The 11,262-nt window shown below is 38.6% G+C and overlaps 2 protein-coding genes and 1 pseudogene across 2 annotated transcripts in view; 2 read left to right on the plus strand and 1 right to left on the minus strand.

Annotated features, from left to right (window-relative positions):
* Positions 1 to 1,015, plus strand: part of SERPINA10 (serpin family A member 10) — a 6,057-nt gene extending 5,042 nt beyond the window's left edge. Inside the window, exon 4 of the mRNA XM_011379606.1 lies at positions 824 to 1,015. Coding sequence (XP_011377908.1) covers positions 824 to 1,015 — 192 coding nt within the window. The remainder of the gene's footprint in view (positions 1 to 823) is intronic.
* A 1,955-nt stretch (positions 1,016 to 2,970) lies between these two features.
* On the plus strand, positions 2,971 to 3,089 carry LOC111731370 (annotated as a pseudogene).
* A 1,418-nt stretch (positions 3,090 to 4,507) lies between these two features.
* The window catches only part of PPP4R4 (protein phosphatase 4 regulatory subunit 4), a 95,473-nt gene continuing 88,718 nt past the window's right edge, over positions 4,508 to 11,262 (minus strand). The window contains 2 exon segments of the mRNA XM_011379607.2: positions 4,508 to 5,603; positions 8,112 to 8,259. Coding sequence (XP_011377909.1) covers positions 5,579 to 5,603; positions 8,112 to 8,259 — 173 coding nt within the window. The 3' untranslated portion in view covers positions 4,508 to 5,578.

Here is an 11,262-nt window from a genome sequence, read left to right on the forward strand (position 1 = left end):
AGCTGTGGGGTTTAGTTAATATTTTCCCATACAGTTGCATTTTCTAATTCCAAAAGAGATTAAAGACAGCATCCACTTAACCTTGACCTGCAATCAGGCCTTAGCATCTCGCAGAAGGTAAGTCAGATCAACATCACGGTCCTGCAGACCAGCGCCTGAAAGAATTTTTCCTGCGAACACATGAAAAACTGAAGAAATGTGCTGTTTTACAGTTTAAATTGCAAATCATTAAATAGTCTCCTTCTTCTTATTCTGGGAAGTAAATTTTCATTCCGGGAAGTTAGGGATTCTCCAAGTACAGGATTCTCCGTACAGGCCACCAGAGTTCGGAAAGACCTCGGTGACCCCAGGGCTCAGCCTGGGACTCCGCAGGGAAGTCCCAGGTGCTGGGAAGCTTCTACAAAAGACTAGCCACACCCTTGACCCCACGTTGCCTGCCAGAGGAAAGTCAAAGTATTCAGGGGTTCCGGGCAGCTTGAGAACCTTCTGGAGCAACACCAGCTCAGCTAAAGAATCAGTAACGCAAAGTACATGCTCAACAAGTATTTGCCGCCCTGATGCACGTGTGCACGAATCGGCCAGAGTCCCTGGGTCCACGTCCAGAATGTGTCCCATCTGGGTTCCTGGGCTCTCCTGGTACTGTTCTGGGTTCTAAGGCAGTGCCTGGGGCCACCTCAGACCACGGCTCCCAGCAGAGGAGCCCTGTGCACTAACGGCCGGGGGCGTGGCCCCGTGGGAGGACCTCGGCCAGTGATCCCCAGCGGCCCCACCCCCTCCTCTCCGTTGCCGCCCAGGTGGCCTTCCACGTTATTTCCTTTTCTAGGTTTTACAAAGAGCGGTGATCGAGGTCAACGAAAAAGGAACGGAGGCAGTGGCGGGAACCCTCTCAGAAATCACGGCTTACTCCATGCCTCCGATCATCAAAGTGGACCGGCCATTTCACTTCATGATCTACGAAGAAAGCTCTAGAATGCTTCTGTTTCTGGGCAGGGTTGTGAATCCAACTCTCCTCTGACCCACCGCAGGCACGAAGACTTGGTGCGCAGCAGATGCTGAATCTGAGGTCCAGGAACCGCCCAGGATATTGGCTCTGGGTGCTAATTCGAGCCAATCTTAGACAAATTCAAATTTACTTTAAGGAGCTGTTTGGACAGTCTGCCTGCTATGTTAAGCCTGTTTCTAAGAGCCGTTGTTGTTGGCTAAAGGCTGGTTTGGTAGAATAGCTTTACCCTTCTCTGTTACTCCTCTATCCGGACTTTTTTAAAAAATGGTAGCTCAGAACACTATTTCCAGATGAAGCCTCGGGAAGACACGTGTGTGACTCATGTGCTTCACTCCTTTTACTTCCCCCTCCTGCAAAATAAGTGTTTCATTTTCACCAAAAGGAGAAGAAAATGGCCGGAGTGGGTCCTGATCACGCATCTGCCTCTGTGGGTCCCCGTCCACTCCATGGCGCGTCTGGTCATTTGGTAGACGCCTTAACTAAGCCACAGGCCACCTAGTCTGACACCTGCATTTTACAAAGGACGGAAAAGGGGAATCAGAGTCAGGGTCACATTCTGCCTTGCATGGGCCCCTGTCATTTCGCCTTCACGGGCTCTCTCCTCCATTAAAAAAAATATTTGTATATTAAAAATGATATTTTATGACTGCATTGGTATAATGATAATTTTATTCTGGATTTTATTTGTCTTTATACCAATGTATATAATTTGCTTATTGCAAGAAGTAAAACATCTTCATAGATCCCTAAAAGTACTATGGGCCTTAGGCACTGTGTTTACTGCACCTAATGAATAAATCATGCCAGACAGCTCATAGGATGCAAAATTCTTGCCCAAGGTCACCCAGTGTGGCAATGGCAGGGTCTCCCTGCTCCAGGCTCTAGCCTATTCCACTCTTCCTTCTATCTGAGACTTCTGGTGGGACGCAACTAAACAGGAAGCATGTGCTCGCCTCTGTGACCCACCGTGGTTAAACAGAATACAAGCCCGGACCTCGTGCCAAGGTTAAAAGGAAAACAGCAAATATCACCCCGCCCACCCCCGTCCCGAAACTGTCTTAAGCAGTCATTTTCTGTTACAGAGACAAGAAAATATTTTAGGAGTAAATTCAGAAACTCAGGAATAGAGCTAACTATTCTGGGACTGTCAGCTGTGTCAACTAAATGCCTAATCGGATTTGTTTGCTATCCAATTTCATACCTAAAATTAATGTATTGATTAACTTAACTATGAATAGAAATCAGAGTAATGTGTATCATACTTAATGTGAACAGGTAATGATATAGAGCAGCAGTATAAAGATTGACTTTTCATCATTTTAAATCCTGGACGTGAATTCACTCCTGTGTTCCTTGGCGCACCAGTTGACCAGTGGTAAGCGCGGCCACTCTAGGGCCTAGAAAGAGAGACACAGATAGAGGACTCACTCCAATGGCATTCTCCAGTGACTTGTTAGTGTTCAGTTAGTCAGGTTCATTTGTGGAAAAATCGTACAAAGAGGTATAAAAAAGGGTTCGAATTACCCACTTTTAGGAGAGGAAATTGAGGGGGAAAAAATGCCTAGGAGCACATATGACTCTGCAATAACTAGGGCCAAACCCAGTTAGAAAAAGATTCTTTATTACTGAAGGATTCACATGACATGTAGGTCACACTCTCCCTTCATCTCTCCACATGCATCGCAAAACGATGGTGGCATAACGCTGATACCTAACGCACTGCTCTTTAGACAGAAAATAGCCTTATTCTCTATTAAAAAAAATTTTTTTTTAATTCCTCAACATATGCTTGAAGAAGCTCCTAAGACACTAGGTTTCAGATTTTCCTATATGCATGGTGAAGAAATGCAGATCAACAAAAAGTGTAATTAATCATACAAAAAAACTCAAGGTTTCAACTGAGTGGGGAAATGTGGACATTGTAACAAGGTTTCCCTATATTTGTCAGATTTTAAAAACTGTTCCTTGTCTACGGCCATGCTACCCTGAACAAGCCCGATCTCCTCTGATCTCGGAAGCTAAGCAGGATTGGGCCTGGTTAGTACTTGGATGGGAGACCACTTAGGAAGACCAGGTGCTATAGGCTTTAAAAAAAAAACAAAACAAAATTGTTCCTATACAGACTCCCATTCTCTCTCACGTGCACACACACGCTATAACAATTAAGATTATTGAGTTAATCTAATTTATTTACTTTCACTGTAAAACTCCTACTTGAGCTAAAGAACCTGTTCATTTCAATTCAAATTTTCACGTATACCCACTAACTGCAAGTAAAAATGAACCCATCCTTCCAGAATAAGGGGTCTGAGCTCAGGAAGTTAAATACAATTTTCAAATGTGTATGAAGTTACAGAAAAAAAAAAAATTATATACGCTCTTTATTTTACCTCAAGAAAGTAAAATCTTTTGAGCCCTATCTCCATTTCTGCCAGTAAAATTGAGTTTTACATGTCTTGTTTTTCGCTTGTAATGCTAACCCGTGAAATTCTAGACCCCATCCTTATAAATGCAAGTTTCCATAATTAAACAGACGAAGGTGATATGGAGGGAGCTCTTTGTCACACAACCAGTTTAAAGGAACTGTTTGATAAGTTGTTAAACCCATTGTTAGTTGTTGAATGGAGTTCTATGCGGATATTCGTAAGTGTCACCAATTTGTTTTTTACTGTGTCTTTACATATCTGTCTTTGGAAGAATAAAATTAACAAATATTTCAATGATTTTAGAAATTACCACGTTCTGTGGGAAAAAAAGAGAAAACTTCCAAATGTAATTTTGATTGTCTTAATTGATCACTTCGTGCCTTAGAATAAAACTGCAGCTGACTTCTGTAATTCTCGAATTTTATAAGCAGTGGTGACTTTTCTCCGTCAGATCACTTTCCTGTTCTCCACATACATAATGGAAAATGAAAATTCCTGACTCTGCTAAATTTATTCTTGAACAAATAAACCGGAATTCTCCATTTTATTTATGGAGAATCTCCATAAATGAATCTCTATTAACCTCCAATGCTGATTACGAATCAAAGTGCTGGGAAAACTGATGCCTCTCCCATGTCCCATTAGGTACCACGGATACTCTCTCCTGAATCACAATGTGTCCAGTCCCATGTCACTGATGCTGGTAGGAGACATCATTAAAACAGGTAGATGAAATCCATAAAGAATGAACTAAATTAGCCAGTATGGTCAAGCTTCTCACACCTACTCAATTTTTACCCACTAACGAAATGGGTAGTTGAACAATTCCATTTACCTGATTGTCCTTAAATGAAAGATATTAAGAATGACTAAAAATAGCCAAAAAGAGGCCAATTTGTAAGGCAAAGGGGAAACGAATGGCATGAAAGTTTAACACTGAGTGGCTGTCCTGAGTAATTTATCGTTGACGTTGGTATGCTTTTCTTATTCATTGCTTAAAAATAAACTGTCTTACTCTTTAATTAAAGAAGAAAAACTGCAGGAAAAGTATTTAAAGCTTTTTTCACAAACACAGGTATCTCGTTAACCTATGTTTTATTTTGAGTAAATTCATTATTCATTATTTCACATTATAAAAAGTAACCACACACGCATATGCATTCACAAATTAGATCATCTTTATCATACATCAATATATTTTAAAAAACAAATATTTTCTAATATCAATATAGTTATATGCTGATTGCATTTTGAAATAGAGAAGCTGACAATAGCTTCATACAGTATATCTCAAGAACCGACATTTTAAAATTAATGACTGTATATGTTCCACAGGCAAATTTTGATGGAAATATTAGCATTAGTACAAATAAATGCTGTTGACATAGCTTAAGCATGATAGCTTGGAATAACAGCTGATTCAAACTAGATTCATCATTTTTAATTAAGGACAAATACAATCTAAAATGTAAACAAAGTATTTATAAAATAAATTCTTCTAGGAAATAAAGGAAATCATCAGTCTATTATTTTTAAGGTAGTTGTGGCTAAAAGTTATCAGAAATCTTTGGAATTTTCATTGCCAAATTTAAATTTCAGAATGCCCAGGTACACAACATATTGTCACCACAATTGGACTGATAAAATTGCAGACAGTTGTCTGTACCCTTTTCAGTGTGACTTTCCAACTGGGCTTGAGGATTCATGAGAAAATGCAATGTATTTCTCACTCTCAAGTCCCCCCTCCAAGTGATTATCTAGCTAGGGCAATTTTAGTTGATTTGGACTTTCATCTAATTTTTAAACACTAAAACTCTAGAAAAATTAAATAGATGGTTTCCTGCACAAATAAAGGCAGATTGTCTCTTCTGCAGCAGCAATTAAAGCACACGCCTAAAGTTGTTTTTCATGACACCTCACTATCACATTGGAATTCTGTGACCACATTATTATCTAAGAAATGTATATTATACCTCCTAGGGGAATCTAATTTCAAATATGGAACTTCTAGCAACGTCGGCTGCCACTGTGTATCTTTTCCATTCGTGAAGGAAAAAAAAAAAAAAAGCCCCAGCCATTGCTTTAGCCTCTGTCTGTCAATCACATCTTCCCTTTGTCTTCGTTTTGCCTCCTTCATCAAGCAGACAATTTAAGGATTGGATTTTCTGGATTTTCTTTGTCAAAAAGAAATGAAAAAAAAATGCGAAAGGAGGAGAGGAAAGGAATGGGGGAGGGAGGGAAGTAAAGAAGAAAGAAAGAGAAGAGAGAGAAGAGAGGAGAAAAAAAACACGAAAAATGTTAGCCACAAAATGCTTACAAAGTAAATTACAAAACATAGAATCTACTTTGAATAAATCTAATATATAAGAATTCTGATTAAGTGAAAAAATAAATTACACATTAAAGATTACTTGGAATTACCTTTAATTACCAAATCCTATGTGCATCTAACATAGCATTCGATTCAACTCATATAACTTTTCCTACATTTTTTATTTTGTATAACCATAATAGAAGTTAATGCAGCCTCAATATGTCAATTGTCTGATTTAAAAGACTTAAGATACGATGCATTCCCATATTTCCCTTAAATACCGATATTCCTAAATATCAGATGTATGTGTTATTTCTAAGACACTAAAAAGTTGGAGGATATATTGCATAGAATTCTTCTGAACAGCAAAAACTGAGATAATTAATACTTTCTGAAATCACTTTCTAGGCTTATTTTAAGTAAAAAGGATATATTTTCATTTGGATATGGCATGGTGCTGAACTACAAATAATAATACTTCACAGAAACATAACCAAACATGACCACATCGATCACCTATTCCAGTTATGTGGCAGTGCACATTCATGAAAAAGTCCAGATTAGAAGCACATCATATGGAGATACAGTTATGGGCTCGTAGATCCAGCCAGGTGTTAAAAAAGCAGCTGTGATATCGATATTCCTCCTCCTTCAGAATATTCAGAAAAGAAGAAACGAACTTGATGTGATTTTTTAGCAGCGTGTTTCTTTCTAGATTTATTTTTAAACAATTATACATATAATTGATTATATAAGTATTAGTATAATTATATGACTATATTACATACGTTGAGCAAGAGAAAATTCAGTCTATAAATAGGAAAAACACGCTCAACAATGAAAGAACAGATAAAGACAGTAATCTGAAATAAAGGAGAGGTGATATAAATACAGGAAATTTCGATGGTCTTTATTTTTAAAAATGCCTACAACATTTAGAAAAACAAGTTGAGAAGAGAATGGATTATATTATCATGTTACTAAGTATGCTCTTCAACAGAAGAAATCCAGGGAGACCTTTTGAGAGAAAGAGGGTCACAGGTGATAGAGAGGACGGATCTCAGGATGCTGGGACTGGAAGGTGCCTTAGGGGATAGACCAGGAGTCAACCCTGTCATTTTACAAATGGGATGACGGGGCCCAGAGTGCTGAACTGAATGTGTGCAGCTGCTTAACTGCTACTAGAACCAGGGTACAGGCTCCCGCTCCGTGCTCTCTACAGCCCATGACCCTGTCTTGCCTCTATTCTCATGACTTTTAAATGGAACGTCCATAGTATAATCATTAGAGCAACAACTGTATGTGCGAAGAGCATTCTCTGCAAATGAAAGTATCATCTGTATTAATACTACTAACTTATAATATAACTATTACTTTTTCTATTTCCCATTACAGTTTCCTGTTACATAGTCCTACTTTTTCCTCGAGTTCCTTTCCATAAATTTGTTTCTAAGTTTTGAATGAATTTAGCTGTATATTTGTATATATCAATAGCTAATTAAAATTTTAGAATAAGTTAGAATATCATTCAGTTCCTAAAAGGGATACCAGCATGGAGTTTCTGCTAAAAAAAAAAAAAAATGCATATCAGAGACTTTACTAGAAAATACTCATGAATAAAGTGAAATATGTTTAAAAGAAAATCTGAATCCTGTTTCAATTCTGTACTCATCAGAGATTTCGGTGCCCTACAGAAAGGGTAAACCTGCAGATATGGTTTGAAGCAGGCTGGACACATCACTTTGACTGTGACACGATGTCTTAACACGGTGATTGTTAGCTACTACTCTCCTGAATGTTTAAACTAAAAGAAACAAAGCCTTCAACACTGAAAACAAGATACAAATAGCACATGAAAAGGAACCGGGGGCGGGCGAGAATAGAGGCCCTTTATAACCTCAACTTCAAGGACAAGCTTGGCCTCCAGAAATCTCCAGCTTCCTGACCTACGTGCTGGACCCTACGTGCAGGAACATTTCTTAAGTGGCAGCAGCTGCACTGTCTTTCTGTGCTCTGGGCAACGAAGTACTGTGTGCACTTAAGCTAACTAGGAATGCAATTACCCCCAGCGTCTTCTCAGATAAAGTCCTGGAATACAAACATTCCACAGAACAATAAATAGATCTCGGATGTTAGTGGGAGGCATTTAAAGAGTCTTCTTGATTCCCTGAAGTTACAATGTTTTTGTCATATGTACATCATCTCATATAAAGTCTTAAGATAACAGAGGCACATGTGCTAATAATAATCCCTTTTAATTTTGAACATTTCCTCGCTACAGACATTTTCTGTTCTTTGGGAAGGAAAGTACCCGAGGAAAGCGTAGGATAATACACCTACACTAGCAGGGCGTCACTGAATTACTCACAAGGTGGCCTTCCGTGGTTGTGTGTCTTTACTTCCACTGCTCTTTGCGTCAATCGAGTTACCTGTCCCACGGGAGGTGCTTGGAAGGGCGGTATTAGGAGAAAAGGAAGTTGGTGCACTACTAGCATTTCGAGTCCGGAATGAATCATCTGAAAGTAATACGTGTAGAGTCAGACATTTTTAATATACTAAGAAAGATGTTAACCTAAGGGAAGAAAAGTTAATAATAGCTGACTTTTTTCTTTTAAATCAGTTTATCAGGGTATAATTTATATACAATAAACTGCACAAATTTACGGTTTTGACCCGTGAAGCTCTCACCCATTACTACCAAATGTTTCCTCCTCTCCTTGTAAACGCTCACGCGGGTCCCCACCCCCCGGCAACCAGATCTGCCTCTTGTCACTATGGATCAGTTTTCATTTTCTAGAATTTTATATAATCAACAGAATTACGTTGATTCATCTATGTTGTTGTGTATGTCAATACTTCATTCCTTTGTATTGCTGACTAGTATTCCATTGTATGGATATGTCAAAATTTTGTTTATAAATTTTCCTATTGATACAAATTTGGAATGTTTTTTTCCAGTTTTTGACTATTATAAAGTAGCTATGAACAATCATGCACCAATCTTTATGTAAACATATTTTGATATCTCTTCAGTAAAAGTCTAAGAGTAGAATTGCTGGATCACATAATAAGTGTGTCTTTTAACCTTATAAGAAACTGCCAAATTGTTGTCCAAAATGGTTGTACCGCTTTGCATTTCCACCACAACTGTCTGAGAGTTCGGGAGGGCTGCTCCACATCCTCGCACACACTTGGTACTGTGAGCCTTTTCGATGTGGACATTACAGTGAAGCTAGGGATGGTCCCCCTTCCTCCAAGATACAGCTCTGGAATTTTCTTAGTCCCTTTCTCAGCCCTCTCCCTGTGGCTCCTGAATTTCTCCCTTGTCCCTTACTCAGCCCTCACCCTGTTCTGTCCTCCAACTCCGGTGTGAGAAACAAGCCAAGGCCTGGAGACAAGATAGATGGCTTTGGGCAGTCCCTTCCCCTCTAGGCGGCATGAAAAACAAGCCCAAACCAGGAGGCAAGATGGATAACCTTGGGACATCCCCTCACTTCCAGGATAAGGCTTCAGAGTCTTTCCCTTGTCCTTAGTTCAGCTGTAGCTAATCGTAATATCATTATAGTATCACCTGCATTGCAAGTACCACGTCTCCAGCCCCCGCCCCCAAGGAAAACAACAGCCCCTAATCCAGACAGCCCAGTGCAACTTGCTCTCCAAGTTTGCCTGCATTTTCGCTTTACTAAAACTTCCCTGCTTGCTGTTTGTGTGTCCTTGAATTCTTTCCCGCAGCATAAGACAAGAACCTGGTTGCCAGAGCTTCGGGTCTGGGTCCTTCTTTGGCCTCCCACCCTGTGGAGCTCTCCAGCACCAATCGTGGGTGTGAAGCGGTATCGCCTCGTCTTTTTTTTTTTTTTCTCTCATTACTTTTCATTTGCGTTTCTCTAACGATTACTGATGTGAAGTATCTCTTCATTTGTATATCTTCTTTTGCGAAGTGTAGGTTCAAATCTTTTTCCCATTTTAAAATTAGTTGCCTAATTAGTTTTAAAGATTTCTTTGTATATTCTGAATACAAGTCTTTAGTTTTAAAGATTTCTTTGTATCTTCTGGATACGAGTCTTTGTCAAGTATACGTAGTATAAATATGTTCTCCCAATCTGAGCTCTGCCTTTTATTTTCTCATAATATCTTTCAAGGTCCATAAGTTTTCAATTTTGATGAAGCCCAATATCTTAACTTTTTCTTTTATGGTTTGGATAAATCTTTTATGGTCTATCCCCAAATTACGAAGGTTTCCTTCTATACTTCCTTCAAAAATGTTATAGTTGTAGATTCTATGTTTAAGTTCATAATAAATTTTGAGTTAATTTTGTGTATAGTGCAAAATAAGAATTGAAGTTCAGTTTTTGTTTGTTTGTTTGTTTTAAATACAGATATCCAATCATTCTAGCAACCTTTTTAAAAAATACTATCCCATCACCATGGCTTTATCTTGGAGCATTTGTTGAAATTCAAATTGACCACGTATGTCGACATAGGCCACACAGTTTTGATTACTGCAGCTTTAAAGCAAGTATTGAAATTAGTAACTTAGGTTCTCTAACTTTTCCTTTTTCAAAACGAGTTTGGCAATACTCAGTCCTGTGCATCTCACTATAAATTCCTATAAAAAGACTGCTAGAATTTTGATCGGGACTACACTGACTCTCTGGATCAATTTATAAAGAGCTGACATAACAATATGAAGTCTTCCAATCCATAAACATGATATATCTCTCCACTGTCAGAGCCCAAGACAGACCACCTCAAAATATCCCACAATGGCATGTTGCTTACTTTGAATTAAAGTGATTTGACAAGTAGCCAGTGCCTGAAGGGCACCTTGACCCTACTCTGTCTCCTTAAATACAGGAAATAAATCTCCCCTGTGAAAGGTGTCCCACCCCTGCCACATACCTCTGTGCCTGGAGACAAAGAGTCTGGATCAACAAGCCTTGTTGCCTCTTTTCTTAAGCAAGGAATTTACCTTGCTTAAATTCCTTACCAACAAGTACGCAAACCTTACTTATATTCCTTTTTAATGATCGTTAGCTTTTTTTTCCTTTGTCCTGTCAATTTCTTCACAAATTTATTGTTTCTTTGTCTAAAAAATATTAAAAAATGTCTGGCTCGATCATTTCTTTGAGCCTCATATTTTATGATCTGACCATCTTATGATTCTCCTGCACACACGTTAGATTGGTTTTTCTCCTGTTAATCTAGTCTTGAGTCAATTTTATTGTTTTATTATTAGTCCAGCTATAAGAACTAACGAAGGAAGGAAGGGAGTTCTCCCTGTCCTGACAGCACTTAGTTAGGTCTTCCTTAACTTCTTTCAGGAACATTTTAAAGTTTTTAGTGTACATTTAGCACACATTTGGTTAAATTTGTCCCTGAGCATTTCATGTTTCTGAAGTTATTGTAAATGCCAATTTTTAAATAGACTTTATTTTTTAAGTTTTAGATTTTCAGAAATATCAAAAAGATAGTACGAAACCTTCTCATTTACTCCCTCACCTAGTTTCCCTCTTAATAAC

The sequence above is a fragment of the Pteropus vampyrus genome, unplaced genomic scaffold (genome assembly GCF_000151845.1).
Source record: "Pteropus vampyrus isolate Shadow unplaced genomic scaffold, Pvam_2.0 Scaffold367, whole genome shotgun sequence".
Classification (NCBI taxonomy): domain Eukaryota; kingdom Metazoa; phylum Chordata; class Mammalia; order Chiroptera; family Pteropodidae; genus Pteropus; species Pteropus vampyrus.